The sequence below is a fragment of the Patella vulgata genome, chromosome 8 (assembly GCF_932274485.2).
Source record: "Patella vulgata chromosome 8, xgPatVulg1.2, whole genome shotgun sequence".
Classification (NCBI taxonomy): domain Eukaryota; kingdom Metazoa; phylum Mollusca; class Gastropoda; family Patellidae; genus Patella; species Patella vulgata.
In genome coordinates this window covers 43,285,548-43,312,175 of record NC_065886.2, presented here as the reverse complement: position 1 = coordinate 43,312,175, position 26,628 = coordinate 43,285,548, and the positions used below count along the sequence as shown (strand labels likewise).

Here is a 26,628-nt window from a genome sequence, read left to right as displayed (position 1 = left end):
TGTTTAGTGTATTAGCATTTCAAAAAATATGTTGTGTATGGGCATTTCAAAATCATGTCCTTTATTGCATTTGATCCTTTTCTATCAGTTATCTTGTGTAGTATAGAAAAAATAAGTAGCTTCTTTAAAGATCTTATAATAACCACGAAATGATTCTTTAGACTGTCATATTTTTCTTGATGAGTTGATAATAACCGTGCGGGAGGTCGTTTATATAGTCCATGTATAAGTTAATAATCATGTTACGGTAACGGATGGCGTAATTACTTCCTGTTATTGTGTATTTAATTAGTGGTTTGTTTTATTTACATCACCACATACTACGCTAACACCTACTGTGTAGCTTCTGCTCCTGAAATTGAAAGCTAAGCTAATGCTTTGTATCTCTAGAAGAATAGAAAGTACGTAAGGGCAAAAAACGACGAAAAGCTTTGTGCAAACGGTGAAATGGTATCAGATGTTATAAAGTAAGAGTAAGCATATCCTGTTAGATGCACAACACCTCACAATTAGAAGCAACAGGCAATATACCCCCAAATAGAGGGGTTTTTTTTGGGGGGGAGGGGGTGTTGATTGGATTTTCAGTAAAAATAGTCAAAATACATGCAAAGGCCTTGTGTATACCGGCCTACTTGTATCATGTAAATAATTGTTGATATAAGGAAGATATGACTGGAATATTTAAAGGCAAATTTTAAACAAAGAGCATCAGGTTGCCTCTACCTGATCATTTTGTGCAGAGGACGCATACATAATCAATTGATTTTATCTAAGAGCATAAAGGGAGTTACTTTCATATCAAACAAAGGTTTGCACACCTGGACATACAATGTCATCTGCTTAGAATGGGTTCTAAAAATACTCTTTTTAATCGAATTGAAGACAAAATGATTTGCATTTAGCTCGAACGTTACACGTGTGACCCAAAAATCAATGTTGTGAATTCAAATAATTGGCTATTACATGTTATAGACAGGGGGAAGTGTGCTATAGTATACCGTAGGAGAGGGTTGTAATACAGTGAATGAATGAACAGTTGTAATAATATTTTTGGATGGATTTATATACAAGGTCGATATTGATTAGTGTAATTAGGAAAGCTTATATTCTTAACATTAATTCTATTGTGGATTTGTGGCTTTCATGTTTTTTTTAAAGATTTTGAAATGCATACAAAGAACTGATCATAATATCTATTGCTCGTTAGTCATTAGGATTAAGAAATGGAGTTTATCTTCTAATCTGCAATTTATTCTTTAAAAACCAATACTGGTATAAGAAATTCAATGCCTCGATAAGGGCTACATGACATTTGGTATAGCAGTTTGTCAAAATGGTATATTAAGCTGACTGAATTTATGAAGTCAGAAGTGGTGTTAATTTCTAGTTCTGTTATTGGATTGTTAAGTTTGTTTGGGAAGTTTGAATTGATTTAGAATGTTTTAAAGGTTTTAAACAAGAATATGTTAGAATAACAGACATAGAGTTGAAGTGAGTTTATTTGATTGGAGTGAACATCTTGCAGTTATAACGAAAGCAGTAAAATCTTAATTTTAGAGAAGCAGACAGGCTCATGTTTACTTTTTGTAATGTTTTAACTGTAATTTATATCTTGTCTTTTCTAAGATTTTGGCTACACCTATAAAGAAAGATCTCGTGATTCATAGGATTCATGAATTTATTTAAAACTCTACACAATCATTTGTGATTTTAATGGGAACAGTACTTGCAGAATTTGATTTACAACTTAAAGATTACTGTTTATTTATAAGAAAGTTAGACGATAGTCATACGTGAACAAATGTTATCTACTAATAATTATAGTGCATAAGGCAAGATGCTTATATTGGATTGGAGGAGAAAAAAGTTCAGCACTGATGTTATAATGGTTCTCATAGATTTCTGTATTGTTATCTGATGTTGTACGCTATTTAGGTCTGTGAATTATAAAAAGATAAATGGAATTGAAATCCTGCAGCGGGAACTTGTGATTTCTCAGTGAATATATTATTCTGCACTTGGAATAATGCAATGCAAGAAAATAGAAAAGACGCCAAAGGAATAACAGAGTACATTTAATACCCTCAAGAGACAGCTGTGGTTTATTATTACGTTTAGAATTTTTATCATGTGTTAATTTTAATACTCCGAGGAACAACAACAGTGTCACAAATATCGGATGTGAATTTACGAGATATAAACGTACATGCATCTGAATTGTCGTCGGAACTGGAGATATTTAACTTGAATCTTCAGGATGTACGCCTGCCAGCGTTGGAAGCTAAAGTAAGTCTAATAATTTATAAGAAGTTCATTTTATTTATTTTCACAGCAACTTAAAAATCGGTTATAATAATAAACAAGTATGTGGGTAGAATATCTTATGATTATCATGGAAGGAAGTCGATGTAACCTGAGGGGGCAATAGTGGACTTGACAGATATTAATCTAAATATAGGAAGTCACTATATTACATGTAAATCAGTTAATTAAGAATTACATATGTAATGTGGAGCTATAAATCTGTTCTATGTTCCACTAACTACAAATCTTAATCCCAATGCCTAACATTAGATTTAGTTATAACCACTCGAAAACTATCAGAAATATAGAGTTTAAGACCTTACAGAATAAACTGGAACAAGAATAAACGGTTCTAAGTTGTACAAAGTTTTTATTAAAATTATTCAGTTTTAAAACATTAATCCTACATATGAATAAATGAATGAAACTGTGTAGAAGGCTCATAGAACCGTATATTCCAGTCCAAACAAGTATCTCAACCTTTTGACTTGTTTTCAAAGAAATTGGAGACAGGGGTTCTTGGTTAACAATTGACTTGTGCTTTCATAAACCTGTCATTTGCATTCTTCAGATAATATCTAATTTTCCATGTCTTAATTTTTTTTCGTATAAAACTTCAAAACTTCTATGGCATAAGCCACACAAAATAGAAACCAAAATCAAAATATCAACTGTAGATAATCCCTCGGCTTAGAAACAATCAGATTAAAAGATTTTGGCAATGGTTATTGGAGTTGCTGGCTTTTGACAATATCATGTTTCGCTTTCCCCTGCAGAGGATGCTGAATGTTGATAGCTTTTCAATTCATCATATCTTTGTAAATACAAGCGTAAATGAATCATTGTTGAACTGATATTCCTTTTAGAGATTTAACTTGTAGGGATTCAATGTGCCTCTAATGATAATCACATAAATTCAATATGAAAATGTTCAGCGGCATTGCGTTTTGATATATATAATGTAATATTTCTGATTTTTAGCATTAGAATTATTAATAATGTAGATCTATAAATTAAAAAATAACCGCAGGCTTTTCTATTTATCATCATTTGATGACAAAGAACTTGCGATAAATTAATAACGTAGATCTATGAATTAAAAAAAGACATTTCTCTATCAGTACACTTTTTACTACAGGCTTTTCTATTTATCTTCATTTGATGACAAAGAACTGCATGTCACACCTGGGGTCTTGCTTGTGTTGAAAATAACACAAATTCATGTACAGAGAGAACACAGAGAAAAAAATTTATTAATGATAGAGGCCTGCATCAGATATCTTGTTTGGCCCGTGTTTGGAATATGTTTTATGTAGACTTGTATCACTTATCGACATATTATAAAAAGATTATAAAAATAGCAGATGTTTATGACAACTCTAATCTATGTCTGACAGATGGAACACATTCTATTCCACACTGCATCATTTTCTGGTATATGCCATTCAGATGGCTATATAAAGAATAAGACTGCTTTAAAAATGCTGGCTTTAGTATTAACATTGACCATAAGCTAAATTAGTTTAACTATTTTGACAGCCTGTAAATAAGGCACATGTCACAGACAATTGCCAGGAACAAATTTAGACTTTGTCAGGCATAATAATCTACCTGGTGTTTGAAAATTTTATCTTGCACAAATTTGTCACTTTTCTGTGCTTTTGTAGATTTTTTGACATTTTGCCTGCAGTACAACTGAATTCTTTATTTCCAGTCATGCTTAGAGCCACTTTCAGTCCTTGTGTTTTTTTATGCATATACTACATGTACGTAAAGGCAAACATTTTCACAAAAAGTAATGAAATGTGCATGCTCAAAGCTAAAGCTAGAGCCAGCGATTTTAAGACAACTTTACATAAGCCAGTTGAGAACTAAAAGCTTTCTCAAAGACAGGTAGAGATCTGAAGTTTTAAACTGGTTTATTTACCCCACTTTTGTGTTCAGACGAAGTCAGAGTTTACCTACGGTACATAAATAATAACTTAAGCGTCTAAACCATGTTAGGGTTAACATATAATTATTGAGTTCTAAGAGTTTATCTTAGGCGTCAAATGAATGGGAAAAGGCTGTTGATGTGACTTATTTACTAACTAGGTATTTGTTGATCTTTTTATTTTGCAAACAGCAAATATAGCTGTATTATTTATCAAATATTGTATAACAATTCAACATTTGTCAGTTGAATTATTAATTTAATACTGAGATTCTTTAGATCTTTTATCAACATCGTCTGTTAATGAACTTTTTTCTTGGAATTTATTTAATATTTCTCCCTTTTGATTATGGTATGTCTGTCATTTAACAGATTGTGTCTGCTGAAGAAAATCAGACACATATTGTATCAGTCGTTAATGTTCATATATTTATAATTTTGTGGAAATGTGTCAGAAACATAGAAAGATAGATGGTATTGTTGTTTTTTTGGCCATTAATTTTGGAAGCCATGATGGAGGAAAACATCTGGTTTTTTTCTGTATTGAGCTAGACTGAAATATCTTTAGTTTAAAATTAGAGGATTAATAGGTTTTCCATATTACGTAACTCAATCTGTATTGTTAGATCACGGAGAGACGAAATATTTTTTTATGACAGATCGTTAGTTAGCGAAGCCAAGAAATTTTAGCACATAGGTAATGTACTGGTTCGTTCAAACTAAGATAGCCAACAGAAAATGATTTAAGATAATTGTTTTGTGTATGGATTTCAAACACCTCATTAGTAGTAAGGGGTGGAGAAAGAAATTTGTTTTAAAAACATAGGTCTTCAGATGGAAATGAATAAATAAAATTTAAGGGGGGTTCAGGGAGAAAATGCCTTAAATGATAAAGTTTTAACAGCTACATGCATTCACTTATAATAAAATCAAATCGCTACGCAACAACCGAGATTCGTAACTTACATGCACCTTCATTACGCATCTTTTTGATTGGGTCCGCAATCCACATGTAAACAACTGGAATTGTGATGTAACATCAATCATCCATGTAATCAACGCTATTGAGCTTTTTAAGCTATTGTTAAAGACATTTCTTATGTCATGATGCACAGAGTGGGTCATTTACACAAATATACAGATTTATTTACGTTATATATTGTGGAAGGATTAACCAGTTTGTTATTTGAATAACAAGCATAGATATTAAAGTGAGGTAGAAAGTAAGTCTTTTGAAAGTTAATTACATGTATATGTAGCTTCATCTTTTAACTGTAAATACCATCCTCTGATTGTGATGATGTGTGCGAAAACCCAATAATCTTCAGTCAAGACGTCGACAATCTGATTTGATGTGATATTAAATGGGGAGAGAAAATGTTTCTGAAGTGGTAGGGTATCAAAACAAAATCAATAGATCTCATCAAGAATTGCCAAAATTATTCACAAGTTGCCATTGGTTAAATAGGCTTAAAGGGATTGTTAGGGCAAAATAGGTTTAAAGGGATAGTTCAGACATGGGTAAAATGGGTTTGAAGGGAAAAGTTCAGACATGGGTAAAATAGGTTTGAAGGGAATAGTTCAGACATGGTCAAAATAGGTTTGAAGGGAATAGTTCAGACATGGTCAGAATAGGTTTGAAGGGAATAGTTCAGACATGGTCAAAATAGGTTTGAAGGGAATAGTTCAGACATGGGTAAAATAGGTTTGAAGGGAATAGTTCAGACATGGTCAAAATAGGTTTGAAGGGAATAGTTTAGACATGGGTAAAATAGGTTTGAAGGGAATAGTTTAGACATGGGTAAAATAGGTTTAAAGGGAATAGTTCAGAGGTCAGACTTGGGTAAAATGGGTTTAAAGGGGATAGTTTAGACAAGCACAAGGGGGGGGGGGGTAATTTCTATTCATATGGTCAGTTTATAATTGTTAAAAATTTAAAATGGTATATCAAGAACAGTAATTTTGAAACCAACAAACAATTATTTTAATGTTCTTCGTACAATATCATTAAGGGAAGAATTTGTTTCTAGTGCTAATTCCACCTGTCGTTGATCATGTTTTCAGATTTTGAAAAATTGTTAAAGACAGGTGCCTTATGTTGGTGTAAATTGGAGCTCATAAATACTTGTAATAATCTAACCATCAAAACACCTGAAATGGTAAACACCGTTATTAGATTCTAATCTCTTTGATGTTTACCTGTGAAACATTGTACATATGTCAGGTTCAGAGTTCAATATCTGTAATTACTTCCTCAGAGATATATAGCATGTACACTCAGCAGGATCTTAATAAAATCTTCCGGTTTGTTTTGATCTGAGATGTATTTTTAATATTATAATTTTTATAAGATACAAACAGACTTTTAATGGAACAAAAATGTGATATAAGCCAATTTATCCAATGAATGTCCATTTGACATGGAAAGTGTCCAGCTAATACATTTGTCAATCAAGTTAATTGCTAACAGATTCATATATTTAACTGAATTAAATTTATATGCCCTTTAGATGGCCATATATAAGCCAGTTTAAAACTGCTAGTGTTTTTAAGCCAGGTGTGTGTATTTTTTAAACAGCTTGACAGTTATAACAACTATGGTCAGAGGTTACATTTAATAATGGACGCATATATAATATATCCTACATTAAAACTGCAAATTCAAAGATTTTCAAACCTGCCAATTTAAAATAACCTTTTTAGACAGCTCAGATAAGCTTTCTTGAATACAAGTAGTCAGCATGGTTTTTAAACTGGTTTATTTGCGCTCGGACAACAAAGTTCAGGTAGCTTTTTAATTGCCTTTCTTTTTTAATCCAGATTAACTTAAAGTGTCTGACTGAATGGCATATTAAATTACTTAAAAAGGCAAAATATCAATTCAACTGAAGCATACATAAATTGACCCAAGAAATGAGTAATCTATTTGAAGGCATCGTATATAGATTTGAATGTCATTAGATAGTAATGATTATAATACCAGATGATATCTTATCTATTGTATAACTGATGAAGTAACATGAAAGTTTGCACCAGGAATATCAGTGTGTATTATTCTAGTTGTTAAAACTAACTCCCTGCTTGTTATTTTAACTGTTAAATCTATAGTAAGTAGAAATCCAATAAAACTACTCTAGGTTTATATAGAAAACATTACTGTTGTTCCTGATTAATGCCTCTTGAGTTTGAACTTGAATATACATGTATACCTGGTGTGTGGTTTAGTATGTCTAAAATTATTTAGAAATACATGTGGGACATTAAAATGTATATCTTATTCCCTCTTTTTACATCAGAGGCTGCCAGAATTACTATAAAATTTTGTTTAAACTGTATATAGTCAGTGTAAAAGATTAATTCATAGTGAAAGGAGCTAACAAGATTAATTCATAGTGAAAGGGAGCTAACAAGATTAATTCATAGTGAAAGGAGCTAACAAGACTCCACTGGCCCAGGCTTGAAAATAATGATTAAGTTGTGCCTGACCAAAAAAGTCAGACACTTACTCAGTTATACCTGCGATTTAATATTGGATATGTATTAAAAGTATTAACAAGACTATACTGAAAAATGTCAAATCCTTGCTGGACATCCACCAGTGGTACATATGCCTGGCAATGTCTTATATTATCTTGACAATGTCCGGATTGCACATTCTATTACTTCTATTGTTTATAATTGGGAGATTTGTTTAAAATTGATCAATGTACATGTAGGTTATTTGAATCGAATAAAACCTTAAGTAGCAATTTCTGGTAAAAAAGTCACATGAAAATTGATAATAAGTGAACAAGCGCCAGAATTCATAGTGTCTTGGCGGGAAAGATAGATGCAAAATTATGTTGCTGAATGAATGATTCTATATATTATGGTTTGTAAGAGTGGAAGTTAATGAGAGTAAAGAGTATCTGTTGTTTGTTTATTTGGACAGAGTTGAGGTAGAGAGAACTATTTATTATCTATATTCTATATATAGGTAAGTAATATAATCCAACCAAAATTCATCATTCATACTTCTTCTATAGATGTAATCTTGTTTTTCTATCAGACTGTTACTTTTGTTACATGGTGCTTGATATATTGATCCCCTGCCAAAAATGTCAAACCATTTCGCTTTGTTTCTCATCTGCAAGGCCAACAATTAGTCAAATAAATAGAATAGAATTTATTTTGATTTAACCTGTTTACCTGTAGTTTATATTTAGTGCATTCAGTATGTCTTGATTCAGTTTATCAATGCAACAATATCGTATTTAAATGTACAACAGAGATTTTTGATCCCACCATGTTTATTGGGGCCTGGTTTACAATGATTTTATCTTGTGTACACACTGCTATCACAAGTGAAGGCTGGACTTGAAAAATCCTCTAGATTCTTATTAGCCTACACCTGATTTTGAAACCGAGACATTCAAGTCAAAAGAGTCCAGTATCTTAAATTGATTACTTGACTACTACAACACCATAGGCAGTAATATTAGACAGTTTGTGAAATCACATAAATTAAACCGCATGGGTGTCATTAATATTATCTTGAGTATTGTATTATATACAGGTACTGTATTGAAGAGATTGCCAAATATCTGATACCCACGTTGTTGTCATTTGGAGGTAATGGAAATATCTGTATCATATATAATAACTAAAACTAGGTGTAATATCTAGTTGACCTTCAATCGGTATTTAATAGATATAATATACATCTTCCTATAGCTTACCTTGATTAACGAGCTTTAACACCTGGTTTCACCTATTTCTAAAGGTTAAAACTAGCATATATCATTTGCTTGTAACTGGCAGAGTATATGATTTCTAATAAACAGTTCATGTGGAGTGGAATGCTACATGTATCGAGCTGTCTTCAGGGAATAGTCGAGTGTTTCAGACATTTCTATATCACTTTACACTGTCATCTCTCACAGGCTTTAAATATCAAACTTCACATTTTACATCTTCTACTTGTCCAGGTGATGTAAATATATCCAACCTGTCAATCTAATTTATTTATTGCTCTATACCAATCATTTACTAGGAATTCGGGAGATCTAAAAGCGTTGTCAAAATAATTTTGATCTTAAGTCTGATTAAGAAGTATAGTTTCAACATTTTTACATTATGTATGAAATTAAGAGGTTCTGGCAGTAGATTAGGGAACTGGACTATCGATCAGAATTCAACAGATTGGAAATGTTAGAAGTTATAGAATCAAGGCAGTAGATTAGCGTTGTATTTTCAGGATGTTTTAATATATGTTCCCACTTACATATTGTCTGTATGCGTAAAATATTCCTGAACAGTTGAAATTTTATGTAGATGCTACCGACCGTGTCAAATTCAAGTGTTCTTTAATCTATAGATAAAGTAAGGAAAATGTTGCCTCTTAGTTGAATAAGTATTAACAAGATGGTGAACATTATTTGATTCCACAAGAAATCATTAGAAGTGCATGATTGTTCTCGAAATCACTACATGATAAAGCATTTCTGACATTCCATTCATGTACAGGGAGTCATGGTGGGTTGATGATTAACACACTTGCTAACTAACCAAGAGGTCCCAAGTTCAATCCTGGAGTTGGTTGAGAAAGTTTCTCATCTTGGTTTTCCCTTGTCAGTGATGCAGGCCAAATGTTCTAGCAAGGGAAAATGTATTGGATGAATAATCCATGGACTTGTTATAAGCGTGCTTGTAAAAGAACCCATGACAGTTGGAAGTCCATGGACTTGTTACCATGCTTGTGAATGAACCCTAGATGGATGGAAGTTGATAAAGAAGGTGGAAATGTTGCAGTCTAGGCCAACTTTCCTCATATCACCCTTCATGGAATATTACCATCTTTATTAGCCCCTTTAATACAGCGATGAAGGACATTAAATGTCACCGGAAAAGGTTCATAAATTTTTTAAATAATGCAAGTAATTATGTCAACATATCCTTTCCATAAGTATAACACGAACCCGAATGTCAATATTACCTGCAACAGGTAAATTTCAACATTACTAATTTCCGCCATTTTCCGTGGATAGTTGTAACTTTCCGTAAATAAACAATCTGTGACGTCATTTTAGTCCTTCTGCTCATATTCTAGTCTATATTTCTATGTGCAGAAGGACTAAAATGACGTCACGGATTGCTTATTGACGGAAAATTCTAACTACCCACAGAGAATGGCGGAAATTACTAATGTTGAAAAAAAAATTGATGCTTTTCCGGTGACCTTTAAATCCCATTTCATTTCATTATTAGCCTGGTTAGTGCAGAAATAAATCTTGTTTCATTTTTCTAGGGTTTATATATATATATACCTCTGGTTAATCAAATGACACTATTTTTCTGTTTGAGTAAAATGAGTAATAAGATAATGATTATTTCAAAGTTCAAGTACTTCACCTCTGGCACTCATTACAAGTATTTATACATAGTTCTATTTCGGTTTTGTATTTTCAATGAGACTTGAATTAAATAAGTTGCTAAGTAACCCATATTAAATATATTTATCTTGGCAGTGCTGTGAGAGAAATGAAAAGCATGTGAATGTTGAAAGTATAGGTTTAAGATACAGTATTTCAACTATCTTATCATGAAGAGATCTGGAATTGTTAAAAATAAACATGGTTTAATTACCATTGTACATGTTTCTCACATTGCTATTAAAATAAACTTATTTATATAGATAGTTTTGCTATAAAGGAATGGCTTACATGGTTAGATAAATCTCCAAACTAATATTATGTAAATAAAATTATAAACACAGCTATTACACAAAGTGTTTCTCTCACTTGTCAAGTGTAACCTCTTCACGTCTGACAGGTAAAATGTGTCTAGTTGTATGAAAATCTGAGGTCCTGTGTACATTCATCAGAAAATATTAATATTAGTAACATTACACTTAACATCAAACCCGAAAATATCAATATTAATAATATTACACTTAACATCAAACCTGTAATCAGAAAATATCAGTATTAGTAATAACATTACACTTAACATCACACCCGTCCTCAGAAAATATCAATATCAGTAATATATATTGCACTTAACATCAAACCCATCAACAGTCATCCGAAAATATCAATATTAATAATATTACACTTAACATCAAACCCGTCATCAGAAAATATCAGTATTAGTAATAACATTACACTGATCATCAAACCCGTCATAAGCAAATATTGATATTAGGAACACTACACTTAACATCAAACCTATCATCAGAAAAGAAACAACATGAAAACTGATTGGTTAAATAGCACAAAGAAGACATAAACATATTTCAATTTACCAAGCATTGTGGAGATTTTTTTATTTACTTTTTTTATATATATAGAAGATATATATAGAAGAATCGTATACAATAAATCAAGAAATTTGTTGCCTCCATTAAAACATTTTATTATTGTAGTGACTCCAGGTAGTATTAATTTTATCTCATCATATTATTTTAGACTACAACCTTGTTTATGATTTTCCTTTACTCAATTTCATATTTTATCTAATTTCAGGTTTGCAGACGATTCCTATGGTGCTTATAAAAACAAGAAAAGTCGAGCCCCTGGAAATTACCAGAGATCTGTTTCGGGTTCGGCTGTTGTCCGTATTGAAAATCAAGAATATCCAGAGGATGGCCTTGGTTACACGGAGAAGAAAAAGCTGGGACAGAATTCCTGGAATAGTGAGTCATCGCTCAACGGCGCCGTATCTCAACCGAAGCGTCCCCGTGATTTTCCCAATGACCCTCCACGAAATGTGCCGTCATTTAAGGTTGAGAGTTCTGTCCGTGATGTTATTAAAGGTACAGTTCAGCCATTGGTGGCACCCGTACATCGATTTCCTGGTGCTCTACCGAATACGATATCTACAAAATCTAGCAATTACAGTGCTCAAAACACACATTCTGTGCCAAACTCTAATACAAGTGCTCAGAGGTTTGATTCTCTTCCTCAAAATCCAGATAATTCAAAGAGTGGACACGATAAAGAAGCTGTGAGAAACCGTGTCTATAACTACGAGAGTCCAACAAAATCTCAGACTGATGCTAATCGTTCCGTAACTGCTTGGCTGACTAAAAACGAAAGCATTGCCAACTCTCCTGTGAACCTTGGACTACAGCCTCGAAACATTCACGAGAATCTCAATATTCAGCGCAGTAAGACTTTTAATCAGCCGCCAAGTCCCGTGAGAAATATCCCAAGTCAAGAGGAAATTAAAAAACGGAGTACGTTTAACTCTCCTACACCGTACGGAGCTCGACCTTATCAAACGAGTTATTCCCCTCTTCATACGGATAAACTCCCACAAAAACCCACTCAAAGTATAACACATAATCGACCAGATGATGGGAACAAAATCTCTATGGAAGCGGAAAATATTCAACAAGCTAGAGACAACAGAGGGTCTTCTCAAAACATTGGTAGTACAAAAGTCAGTGAAAATGTTACAAACAATAATATTAGTAACTATAGTGATCGTGTGACCCAATACAAGGGTGAAGTGTCGAGGAATTCAGCCACGGAAACCTCACTAAGGTTAACTTCTAGCATTCCCTCTTCGAGAAGCAGTGGGGAAATTTCTAGAGATGGCAGTGGTGATAATTTCAGTGTTAAGAGTTCCGTTAAAAGTGATATTTCGTCTCAGAACAAAACAAAGGGGGTTAATACCAGTGATATAAACAAAAGTCAACAAGATGGGAACAGGAGCATTAACTCTCCGACCCAATCGAACAGTCAATCTTTCGTTGTTTCGTCCAATAGTGCTATGCGTTCATCTCCCCATTCAAACACAAGTCTTTCCTCACCAACCAACAACAATTCCCCGAAAACTGTGCAATCAAATGACTCTTCTTTGAAGAAAACAACTAGTGGTTCTGTGCTTCCTCCAGGGACTATCTGTCATGGCCGACAGCGGTCACAGGAAGAACTAGATTGTGATAAACAGGCAAAAGAACTTGCTAAAGAGTTAGAAGAGCAAGATAAAAAGTTATCCGATGTCCTGATTCAGGATTCGAATACAAAACGCATGCAATATATGGATGGGCTGTTTATTGAAAATGTTCAGCCACGAAAATTATCATCTGATGAGAATGTACCTAAAAGTACCAAAGATGAAAGTAGCCCAAACAAAAACCAGACCAATCTTGATAATTCGTAAGTTAGAAATTTTTTGTAGATCACTGTACAGTGGGGATTTTAGGTCCAAGGCCACACCCATATAAATTTTGTTGTTTGGGAATATCTATTTATTGGGGGAGAAAACCAGTATAAAAACAAAAAATACTCCTTATCTCCAAACATTTTAGTTCAGACAAGACATAAAAAAAAAAGAAAAGCCAAGAATTGTAGAAATAATTTAGTTATGGATGATTGCTGCTATGTGGAGTCAATGACATCCTGTTGCTGAGGAATAAACTTCAGAAATAAGATTCTAAGATTCCATGTCTTCAATGAATTTAATCTTGAGAGTTTGAGATTTGGAAAGATTAAATCTTGAGATATGTGAATTTGTTTCTATAAAATATATTTTTTTTGTTTTTCAGTTCTTCTTTACCAGCTTTGTATTTCATATCTCCACCAAAAGCTGTAATGGAAATGCAGATTCGTAATGATGAGGAAATGACAAAAGACATGACCAAAGATATTATAAACAGTAGTAGTGGATTGGTTAAACAAAAGGTAGGTCCATTATTAATGGTTCTGAGCCCAAGCTTTTATGTGAAAGAGTAGGGTCACCTGTCCAACCTTGTGGGTTGTCTCCGGGTCCTCCGTCTTCTTCTCACTGCTAAAGAACCCTACCATATTTTGCTCCCAAAATCAACTGGTTTTGTTGCATGGACGTTAGTTTAAACCCCTTTAGTTGAGACTTCCTGTCTACAAATACCCCATGGCTAGACTCTACATAACTCACATTGCAAGTGCATGGGTTAGTGTTCAGGTAAGGTACAATTTACAAAGCCGTCAGTGATAGATATTTTGTCATCGCCAAAGGTAGAAGATAGTTGCTCTAAATTTGTGATCTTTCGAAGTTTAAACAAAACCTGACTTTCTATTTATTCATGATGACATGAAGAACTTGATACTTAATTTGATATGCCCTAAGGTGCTCACTAAATGCTAAATCTGGAATTTTATATAGTATGATGAACCTGCGGTGTCATGAAATAAAAATAAACTAATAATCGTATTTATATGAGTTTAGTGTGGTAGAATCATGCCTGGGGTGGATGTGTATACATCAGTGTACATATATTTACTATATTTGTTTTATGTTTATAGGAAGAACTAATGGAGAAGTTATTTAAGAAACTGGATATTTTACGGAAAGAAAAAGAGATGTTATTACAAGAAATAACTGAGAATGATCAGTTAGGAGAAAAGGTAAGTTTATTGATAATTAAACAGGTTCACGCTTGACATGGGTAGCAACTACAGAGCTGGGACAAGGAACCAAAATCCAACTGTGTATACATTGGCATACATGTAAAAGACACCTTAACAGTTACAATTGGTGGCAAGAGATGATTTCTGTTTTTGAAGTAAAGATTATCTCCCTTTAATGCATTAGCATTCCATTTAATTTCCAGCAATTTATCAAAATGGTTTGACACTGATGTTATCTATGGCTAAATGATCATGGCAAATTAGAAATAAATGATTTTATATAAAATGTCTTGTTCTTGCAGGTTGTTGAAATCGTGACTGAACGATGCCCACATCAATCGGAACAAGAAAAGTTTAAGTATTTTATTGAAGACCTAGAGAAGATAGTTCGTTTATTGCTAAATTTATCTGGCCAATTAGCAAGGGCTGAAAATGCTGTTCAAAGTCTGGCATCATCTACTAATCCTAAAGTAAAGGTATGATAGTATTATCATCATCCACTGTTGAGGTTATATTTCCACTAAGAATTCTTTTTATCAGTTGTTCATTGGTTCATATGGAAATGTTTTCTCAATTTAAAAATATGGAGCAACTATGTGTGCTGTAGGATAACGTAAAATTTTAGTGTGTCATCAATTACTTGGGCCAACAAGAATATTCTGCTTTATAACCCACTTATAAAGATATTCACAAGAAAAAAACAGTATCTGTTAAATGTATAAGAAATGGCACACTTATTGGACCAGTAGACTGGAATTGTATAATTATAATGTGTAATACTTCGGCCAGACCAATTTGATTTATAGTTCTTCTTCGTCTTGGTTAATAAATAGCAATTTGGATCACATGAATGATATTTTGTGTCATATTTCAAAGCTTAACTATTTGGAACTAAAAGCTTTTGAGAAGAGTAACCATATTTTTGAATTATGTTTGTCCCAACAAAATATTAAACAGGCAATTATGTAAGAGCTAAATCTGCCTATTGCAGGTCTTTCTTTGGGCCTTAAATATTATATAAATTATTAATTAGAAATTTATTAACATGACAAGATTATAATCAACTCTTGATGCCATCGGATAGCTCTGGTTTGGCCATTTAATGATTTAATTTAAAAATGGAGAAGCGAGGCTAAGACTTGAATGACCAGTGTAGTGGTTATGGTCAATGCACACATTGTGTCAAAACAACAACCATTGATAAATTTGCTCAAAATAAAGAAATTTGAATGAAATTTACAGTATATTCATTTTGCATTATCTATATGTGAAATATTAAATCTTACGTAATTCCCCTTTGAAATTCAAATTGGCATGGCCTTACAGTACAGTGACACTCAGAAGTGAAAAGATTGATATTGGAAGATCATATTTTGATTTTCTTTTGTATTTTTGCAGAAATTAACGATAGATAAGTGTGAAAGACTTCACAACAAACATGAAGAAGCCAAATTATTGAAAGAAGATATTGACAAACGTTGTGTTCTTGTGTCTGCCATGTTAGAAGCTAGATTATCCATTGAGGAAATGGAAGACTATAATTATTATATTAAGATGAAATCCAAATTAACCATTGATTGTCAGGAACTTGAGGATAGAATTAAACTCGGAGAGGAACAGATACAAGAACTGAAAAAAAGCATCCCTGAATCTAAGTCGTAGAATGAATTCATATTATCTCAAAATATCATAAAAATTATTAAGAAAAGAATATTTACATTTGCTGTTCAAATAAATATAAATATGTATATCCTTCTTTGTACACACGCAGATATTCATTAACTGGGGGTTTTGAAGTGCTTTTACAATTAATTGGCTGATTTCCAACTAAAAGCACGCTGAGATGTTAAAAATGCTTAAGAAAAAAAATGTGTAAAATTAGTCCTTAAAGTAAAAATTGTCAATTGCATGAAATTAATGCTATTGGTTTGAGGTTGACTAAAATGCTGCAAGAAATTATTGCAATCTTTCTTATGTGTTATTACAACTAAATGTGATATGAAATTAATGCTCTCAGAGATCAATAGCAATTTTAGCATTAATAAAAACAAGCATTAATTACTTGCTTTATAGGACATATTTACAAAGTGGATCAAATGTTGGTATTTGTATCCTGTATAAAATTGTTATAAATAATGGTGCTTTAAACCTTAGACTACTCAACTATGGTAGCAAGTCAGTCTCGTGAATGTTCTTGTTGTTATTAATGGTTGGATTATCGTGAAAATGAGATGTTTAATAGTTATTTATATTATGTAATATGTATTGACCCCCAATCCATTCATTAATATTTGACGACAGATCATTTTGATGTGGACCTAGATATATATGTATACTAAATATCATGTGAACCATAATTTCGTTATATATAGAATGCAAGTTTGTCTAATTTAGAAGATGCAGAACTTATTTCGTAAGAATATTAATTTTGAATATAGAAAGTGTATTTGAGTAATTTTCATATTTTCGAAAACATTGTGCTATTTACATATTTCGATGTACATTAATTTCGTTGGTCTCAATCCACAGATCAAGAATTATAGACTTACATTAATTTATTAATAATAATATATCTGGATAATAACATTTAATACAGTTATAACGGAAAAAAAACAAGTCAACAAAGTTTGAATTAATCTAGAAACAAAATTAGAATTATAAAGTTGGTTGTTGTCGATGTTCAAATTATATATTAATTGTATATGATATATATTTTATAGTAATCTGTTCATATTAAAAACCTGGTTTGTTCATCATTGTATATTTAATATATCAACTGTATATACTTATGTAAATAATTAACTCCATTCTTGTTATATAAATAAACAAGTAAAACCTTTATGTGATTTTCAAGATTGATCGCAATCCAAACACACGAAACATCTCGCATGTTGAGAATTGTAAAGCTTTGTATAAGACTGGTCACAAACTGGATATTTTCATGTAGGAAGTCATCTTCGATAGCATCTCTTAATAATCAATTTGAGGATCAAATCATGTGATCAAGCTCAGTTTTTATTAAAAGTAGCTATTGAGGATGCTGTTTCATGAGAAAACTGATGTGTGACCAGTCTAACTTACTAAATCTGCTGAGAATCTTTTTTTTTCTTATTCTATGATAGATAACCATTTTTGCCAAATAATAAATTTCTATTTTTGAGATGACTATTGCTGAGAAAAATATATAATGCAATGCTATTTACACTACTAGCTAAAAACGGTTGTGAAAGTTCAAACAGAGGGTAAATAAATTAAAAATGGTAAAAAATGTGTTCTGTCAATGATAATTAATAGTTGAGATGTAAAAATTAATGTTGATTGTAATTTAATCTAATTTATTGTCTCATATTAAGAAAAATTAACTGTTTTTTTTCCCTGTTTCTGAACGACTTACAGTCCTGCTGGTTTGATTACTGTATTTATAATCCAGTTGAAGTTTGATCTATTATTTAAATGTATACATTATATTATTGTACATACTCCATTATTCATGTTTTACATGTATTTGTTTTTCTTTCTCTCTATCTATTCATCTGTTTTATCTTCTGTATTCCATCCATCCTAGTTCATCAATAAACTCATATTTGATAATTACATAGTGCTTGTCTTATTAGTATTTTTGTTCCCTGTCTGGAACGGGAGACTATTTAAATGCGTTGATCTGTTTTTCTGTGTTATGCCTTATGTAACACAATAACTTCCATATCTTCTAATGGAATGTTTACCTTTGTGTATATATTCATTGGGTGAATAATAAGCATTTTCTGCATCTGTGACAGTCTATGATTTAAGGGCGTCCTTATAATAAACGACCAGTCATCCCCATTGTAAAAGATACTAGGATACTCTAGTGATTAATTTACGTGTATTTCAGTTCAGTTATTATAGGCCATCGAGACGTTTATCCTTTTGCATTACATTCACATGATGAGCAAGGTTATATATTTTGTCTATTCTCTAAAAGATGGACGAATGGTTAGTGAGTGCGAGCTGTATCATAAGGTCTGTCATCGAGTCAACTGGCGTGGTTTCGATTCCCCGGTTGTCATGACAAGGAGTAGGGTCAACTGTCCAACCTCATGGGTTTTCTCCGGTTTCCTCCCACTGCTAAAGACCCCTACGAGTAGGCGAATTATTGAAATAAAATTGAACCATATGTTAGTCCCGAAATGACCTAGTTTGTGTCAAGTGGACGGTAAACCCCGTTTCTCTCTCAGTCAGTGGTGCAGAACATACTGCGTATCATGTTAGCAATGCTTCACAACCAATTTGAAAAAAGAATCTGTAAACAACTGCAGACTGTAACAAGCATTTTGTTCGAGATGGACAGAGAACAGGGAAATTCAATAGGACTCATCCTCTCACTGTCCCAATGCTTATCATCGAATAAGTCAACAGTGTTCATCCCTGACAGACGAACAAACAGAGAACAATGAAAATCGATAGTTTTCATGCTCCACAAACTTTTGTTACACATTATGCATAAAAGTCATGGGCTATAACTCAAGAAATTGTGATATGAAGTGCACCGAAATTTTACTCATCCAGAATCTTTTGATCCTTCATCCATAGTTTTAAGTTTCATCTGAATGGGATTAAAATATGTCATAATGTTAAACCAACAAGATATACTGTAACATTTACACAAATAATTCCAACAAATCTCTTTAAAACAAAATGAACAAAGAATTATTAGAGGAAAGACTGTCTTTAATTCACTCACTGCAACAATGTTAATAATATTACTAGTTGGTTTAACTAGGATATCTGAGCATCAGCTAGGGTTGGTGCCTTAACTTCACCCTTTCCTTCTACAGTAAATGGACAGCCTCTAAATGTAGCTACACATTGATTATTTGTTCTCACTTCAGGTTTTAAAGTTTCCCAGATTTTCTTTTTAGGATTAAGTTGAGTATCTGGTACACCTGAAAAAAAATCACACAAAGTAGTTCAATTCCAAAATGTTTATATGCATTGTAAGAAGCTGAATTCCCAATAAAACAGATATAGCAATGTGGGGCTGAAGGGTAACAGCATAGTTTTCAAATCCTGGCTTGTGGGTCAAGAAGATCCATGAGATGTAAATCTGGTTGCCTCTTGCCATAGGTAGCTGACAAAGAAAGTGTTGCCAAGATGTTTGGACAGAAGTGCATTAAAAGAAACTGTGACATTTGGAATTTGATGAAGAGTAGACAGAAACGCTGTCTGGGAAAAATTCTTCCCGGAAGGTTTGAACATGTGACCATACAGAAACATAACCTGTGTTAGTTTCAAAATGACTAAAGCATCATGTTGATGAGATACTAGTATTAAACTCCAGTCCTTTCAGATCCTAAAGCAATGGTAACAAGCAATTAGCAGAGCTAATACTGTTCATAACCATTGCTTCAAGAACATATAATTATCAGTACCCAGTTGTGTCAACTATAATAATTAGAACTAGACCTGCAAGCAGCACTGAACCGGCTTTCAGGAATCAGACAGGAAGTGTGTCATACAATAGCCCATTTATCGAGCTACCAAACGATACTTTAGATGTTTTGATCCGGTCACACCCGACGGTGAAATCCCAATTGTTGCAAGAGCACCAATTTTATTTACTGTCTTTTATTTTAAAATATCGAATATTTATTTGACTACTTCCTGTTTACCGATCATTATCGGGATAGATTTAACAAGTGGTATGGGAACTTAATTTCCTGTACCAGAAGTTTCAGAAAGATCCATTGGACAGTTTTACCTCCCTTATACCATTAGAAGCAGATTTACAGATATAACGATTTTTCGACTTCTTTTCAAAGATTGTGGCCCTTTTGGACCATTTATACTATATTGAGGCTTTTAAATTTGGATTCACACCATAGACCACCGTTAGGACTCTAAGTAACAGAAGTTTAAGAAAGGAAATAAGAGAAGTTTTCGAAATAAAAGCGTCTGAATAGGCTCCAAAAAGGAAAATAATAGATTTTCAGCGTTCCATTATATATTGCCTAACCCGCGAATTTTTACCATTTAGATCTCATAAGATTGTCCATTGTTCGAACTATCCAATGACACTTTAGTTGTTTTGATTCGGTGAAATCTGGCATAGTAATCACTTTTCAGCTTGTCATATATTGCTGCTTGGTCATAGTATCCGTATAAATTGGGCATCATACGACAGTCCATTCCTCGGGCCACTCAAAGAAAGCTTAATTCGTTTAATCCATTGATATTGGACGGAGAAATCGAGTTTTTCCCCAAAACACCCATTTTTTGATTTTTTTTCGAAATATCAGACATTATTTCGACTACTTCCGGTTACCGGACCGTTGTTGAAATTGCTTTATCCAGCGGTCTGACTATATAGCTTTATGTTCCAGGACTTTCAGAAATATCGATTTATCCTTTCCCAAATATATAAGGGTTGGGAAATGGGCAGAAAATTCGAAAAAAATCGAAAAATAAAGGGTGATAACTCGGAATGAAACTTATATTTCTAGAATCGGATGGTCTTCTGGCCCCGAGTTCACAAAGCATTCTCAGACTTAAGTTGAGAATTTGCTCAACTTTCAATCACTGTTTATGAGAAATATCTTTGATGCAGAAACACAAAACTTTGCACATAGTTTCTTATTGATGTATCTCATACATTCAAACAACAAAATTATTATTAAGGGCTATATTTTAGTTCAAATAAGGTGAACAAGTTTGAGTAAATTCTCAACTTAAGTCTGAGAATGCTTTGTGAACTCGGGGCCAGGTATCCAAAAATGTAGGTCAAATTTGAAAAATAACAAAAATTGTCTGTTAAACAAAATTTTTCATTTTTCGAACGCTAGAAGTCAGCGACGAAGTTTCGAAATTTCGAAATTTTCAACTGCTATCGTCCGACAAAAGACTCAGGGTTTCTGAAAATGTCATTTGTATGAAAATAGGTACAGAATTGACGAAGCTACGGCCGTTTTTTAATTTTTTGGCACCGCACGAAATTCGGCCACTTCCGCTCTGCGCCGAAGTTTCAAAAATAGTTTATCAAGTAGCCACCACATGGTTTCCCAATAGAAAATTAGGTCCCATATCGGTATCTGTTACAGGCACTGAGAAATAGGCTCCAGCGAAAAAAAAAAATATTAATAAAAATAAATAATAATTTTAGTAATCTCAATAGGCTTTCAGACTTCCTAATAATGTTTTTACCTTGGAAATCTTTAAATGTAACTTTTTCACCCACAACTACACCTGCTGGTGGAACCAGAATTTCTACTTTTTCTGGTGTACTGGCACACATGATCATCCCCTCGGATAATATACCTCGCATCTTAGCAGGTTTTAAATTACACATAAATACAGCTACTCTATTCTGCATCTAAAATTCAAAAAGGGATCTTGTTTTAGTTATATTTACTAGCCTTGACTCACTGACAGTGAAACTGACCATCTGGAGAACTTACCTGTCAATCAATTTACATATATGACATAAAATTAGAATTTCAAAGAAATTAACTTCAAAACACAATACAAAATTACAATTGCAATACCATCTTCCTCAGGGGCATAGCTTTGGCACACATAAGAATGAGACTTGCATACGATAAGATTTTTTGTACACTAATTACTTAAACATACATTATGCAAAAGCTAATCTGCCTATTGCAGGTCTTTCTTTAGGCCTGAAATGTTATCTAAATTATTAATTAGACATTAATATAATGAACTTATTCAGACCATAATCAACTCTTGATGTCATTGCTAGCCTGTTATGTTTATTGGATTAGGTTCCGATTTGCTGTTCGACTTCCATTCAGGTTTTAATCATGAAATGGATAATCGAGACTATGTTTTTTATCGTACCGACTTTAGTACTTATGATTGAGGCTAGGCCGAAAATTCAATCGCTAAATCTTGGTTCAGAGTGGATCAATTTGACTGAAATTTTTAACTATTATAGTGAGAACTGCCAGCTCTTTATCTAATCTCCCATAATGTATATTTAACATTAGATAGAACATTGCTGTCAATAAATTATAACTTAAAAAAAAAAGACTTTCAGAAAAGTTCAAAATCGCTTACTTGATCTAAAGGAACATGTTTTACCAGGCCAGAAACAACAGTTCGTATTCTCTCCTCTCCCACGTCCACATCCTCAACATAAAGACTGTCAGCATCTGGGTGTTTTTTAACATCAATAATTTTACCAATACGTAGATCTAAACGTGATATATCCATCTTTTCATCTGCTGCTGGTGCTGCTTTAGGTTTGCCTTCTTTTTTGGGTTTCGATTCCTTTGCTGGTTTCCCTTCCTTCGGTTGATCTACAAAACCAAACAAAAGTAAAATGTATTTTTTTTTTTTCGACAGAGGTAAATACTAATTAGAAATGTAAAAATTCTGTGTTTTTGAAAGAAATCGGTATTAGTTTTTAAAAGAAAACTCACAAAGTACATAATCATAAGTGTCAAGAAATTCTGTGAAAACTCTTAAGCTATGGGGTGCTCGATTGTCAGTCCAGAAAATTCTGAACGAAAAGAACTGAGTACTGTCACAGATGAAATTTTAATGTGATTTAAAGTCTTAATTTTCTGCACCAAATGGTCTAACGAAGACGGGCATACACCATGCAGTGTACTATGAAGGAAAGTATGCCCTCATAGTGGCACCTGGCCTACCTTGGTTTTTCATCCTATCCAAACGACTAGACAGCTGTCCTTGTCAGGCCCTCCATCCTGCACCACTGACAAGAAGAAACCACGCCGGAAAATCCAGATGAACTTTCTCGGCAACAACGGTAGCGAACCTGCGTTCTCCAGACAAATTTTATAGAATCATTACCACCTACCATTACTTGCTTGTTTTGCAGTATTTTCTTGTTTCTTATTTTTATTGACTTCCGGTTCTTTGGCTAGTGCTGGACTCGATTCCTTTGTTTCATTAACTACTCCATTTACTAGTGGTGCCGTTGGTGTGTGATGCGGCAGAAAAACTTGTTTAACTTTAAAAAAGTTTGTATGAAAACAGTAAATATAATAAAAAAATCAAGGTTATACTTATCACAAAGTTTAAATAATAGAATATGTAGCCGAGATATATTATTAACGACCTTTTATTGGAACATTCAGTGTTCTGTTAGTGGTTTCATATTTAACTGACAATTACCTCCATTGTTAATTTCTGCTAGAGTTATCTGTCTCTTTATCTCTTCTATTTCAGCTTTTAATACTGCATTTTCTTTCTTAAGTTGATCTTCTTCTCCCTTACTGTTTGCTTGAACTAAAATCATAAATAACTGAATAATTAATCTAATTCCCATCAGTGATAGGAGAAAGTTGGGATGGTTCAGACCCTGTTTTGATTGATTGGGGTAAAACCCATGGGTTCCATGCAGGGCTTCCACTTCAAAATTTTCCCAGCCGGTCATTTTTCACACGGAGAAAGTGGTGCTATTTTTAGCACATAATAAGAAGCCACAAAACAACATGATATTGAAATGCCGATTGGGTTTAATTGGGTCAAGGACAGTCACACAGTCGTACATGCTGGTCAAGACCGAGGACTATGCAAAGTGACTGAAACTAGATCTGACCCAAGGTACAATTTTATGGATACACAATTACTGAGTTTAATACTAAGCGACATTCAATTACAGTATGTCAATCAAAGAAGATAGATCTGACCCATTGGTCATTTTGCAAGCCGGAAAAGTAGCATATTTCTACTAAACCTTAAAGTAGCTAAGTCTCTAACTCAATATCATCCAAAGTCATCGACATTGAAAACGCGAATTATTTGTCAATTTAAATCAACATTGATGCTGTTATCTTACTGGGAAAAGATGGGCTTCTGATATCCAATATTTAATATAAAATAAGCATTTTACCATTGGTACAAAAGGGACTCAAAGAACGAGGCTATAGACATATTCCACAAGTCATGTCAAACGGTGACGCCATATTACCTGGAGAGCATGCTCATTAAATACTATCGGTGTAGACTGGAATAGTCAGACGCTAGAGATTGCCATTCGATTGAGACTTCTGGCGTATTCGCCGAACATAACTGATTAGAAATTACAGTAAAAACAGAAACGATTGAATGTAAATCAGTTTATATACATTCATATTACATTATTATAAGCGTTGCGATTCATGAGTCAATTTCTAGGTCCCAAATATTAGCGATTTAGCTCCTTTAAACTTGAAAAAAAAAAATGCTTGTAACAAGACAGTAGACACACAAAAACTAACATCATTTCTTTTTCTTTTGTTATAAATGGTGTATGCCATAGATTTCCGTTATCTGATTTTATTTGTTTCTCTTTATGTCATAAAATGTACATAGCAAATCTGTTTATAATACATTGCACATTCCTTGTACGGGAATAGCCAATATATAGGCTATGTCTGTTTTCTGATCCCTTTTCATCCATTTGAAATAAAATATGGTTTATATAAAATAATAAAAACTTTATCTGTTGTGGGGCCGGTCTTCTCTTCACCAACTGTAATTTTCATAATTTTTATACCCCTTAGTGCCGAAGGACACCCCACAGGGTCTCTTGTGGATGGTTCATTTGAAGTCTTATTTCTCAGCCAAATGAGAAAAAGATGCATTAGTGCCATTCAAATTTTAAGTGCTATTTTTAAATTCTCGGCCATTCATGACCACAATTAGATGAAGCTTGCTTGAAACCATGGGGTAGTTCTAAACCGAGTAAAACTTGTACCTTAATTGGAAAGGGAATTTTTTGTTAAAATAAGAGAGACTGAACCTTTAATCATTCAAACCTTGACCACTAAGTAATTTAAAACTCAAATTTATCATTTAATTTTAAATACAATTTAATTTGCTTGTGGTTTTTTAATTAAGAATATGTGATTAATTTGGAAAATTGATACCTGCTGCGGTTTTAAGCTGTTCTATTTTTGAATTTAATTCTACAGTAATTTTATCCGCCAATTCAGCTTTTTGCTTCAATCTCTGCAATATGGTTTCACTAGCCATTCTGTAATAGTAAATCATAAACATACATACAAAATAACAGCTAAGGATCTTGCCACATCACATATGATATGGCACTTAATTGATCACATAGGTATCAGTACATTTTATTGCTGCCCCTATAATGGTGTATATTGGCAATCATGGTTGACTAGTTTTAGGAACAGTCTCTTATCGAACGCTGTCCTCTGTTCCTGATCGTCCCTAAGCTGCAATATGAAAATACCATTCTACCCCGACCTCTATTCTAATTTCTATGGCTATATTGGAATCGTTATCTTTATCTTTATTTTTCACTGTGATTCTTCTTTTCTCTGCAAAAGGAATAATTTCTCGCTACATGATACGAATTTATAATAATTCAACAATATTTCCAAGTAGAATTTTACAACTAAAAAACATAAACAAAATACGTTTGAAGTGGTCTGCCATTATGAAAAATTCTACTCGCCAATAGTGTAATGATTCCAAAATAGCCTTAGAACAAAGGTGGGGACAGAGCGGTATATTCATATCGCAATTTCAATAGGGAGGATCTGATCAGGATCAGGTACAGTCAGAGGAAAGCGTCTGATACTGATCAGACTCAGAGACAGTTCGGCGTTTGTTCCTGGAACTAATCATTATGACCTGACTATCTAATATTTAGGGCTAGAGATCGGATCTTGAATAGCAATATGTTCTGATTTAGTTCAACATATATGGGTAATTTCCGTTTTGAAAGATGTATTATTTGTGAACGTACATGTCTGACATATGGTATGACAGACACGTGGTAAATCGAAAGTAGACGACCCGACAAAACTTATGGTAAAATTCAGTAAGCTAAGCGGCTAAGGGTTTCCTTTATACCAGTTACGGATTTACCGTATCTTGGTTTAACTTCTCAACTTTAGCAAAACCTAATAACAATATCAATATTTAACCTGATCACTCGTATCAACATATATTGTAGGTAAATAATTTTCGCCGACAAGTACTTGTTTATTTTTAGTCAAAACGGATGTTTATATTTAATGGACTTCTTCAGTTGAAGAGTGA

At 33.1% G+C, this 26,628-nt stretch overlaps 2 protein-coding genes across 6 annotated transcripts in view; one reads left to right on the top strand and one right to left on the bottom strand.

Moving 5' to 3' along the window:
* LOC126831141 (protein Shroom1) overlaps positions 1 to 18,204 on the top strand; it is a 134,022-nt gene extending 115,818 nt beyond the window's left edge. For all 5 annotated transcript variants that reach the window (XM_050561805.2, XM_050561806.2, XM_050561807.2 and 2 more), the window contains 5 exons: positions 11,740 to 13,380; positions 13,770 to 13,905; positions 14,506 to 14,607; positions 14,913 to 15,086; positions 16,009 to 18,204. In XM_050561805.2, coding sequence (XP_050417762.1) covers positions 11,740 to 13,380; positions 13,770 to 13,905; positions 14,506 to 14,607; positions 14,913 to 15,086; positions 16,009 to 16,272 — 2,317 coding nt within the window. In that variant the 3' untranslated portion in view covers positions 16,273 to 18,204. The remainder of the gene's footprint in view (positions 1 to 11,739; positions 13,381 to 13,769; positions 13,906 to 14,505; positions 14,608 to 14,912; positions 15,087 to 16,008) is intronic.
* A 1,058-nt stretch (positions 18,205 to 19,262) lies between these two features.
* LOC126829794 (aminoacyl tRNA synthase complex-interacting multifunctional protein 1) lies at positions 19,263 to 26,610 on the bottom strand. Its single transcript, XM_050559923.2, has 7 exons — positions 26,514 to 26,610; positions 25,485 to 25,591; positions 23,746 to 23,859; positions 23,429 to 23,581; positions 22,663 to 22,904; positions 21,790 to 21,958; positions 19,263 to 19,535 (listed from the first exon to the last, which is right to left on the bottom strand). Exons 1-7 carry the CDS (start codon positions 26,531 to 26,533, stop codon positions 19,369 to 19,371), a joined length of 972 nt encoding a protein of 323 aa, XP_050415880.1. The 5' UTR covers positions 26,534 to 26,610; the 3' UTR covers positions 19,263 to 19,368.
* Between the last annotated feature and the right edge of the window lie 18 nt (positions 26,611 to 26,628).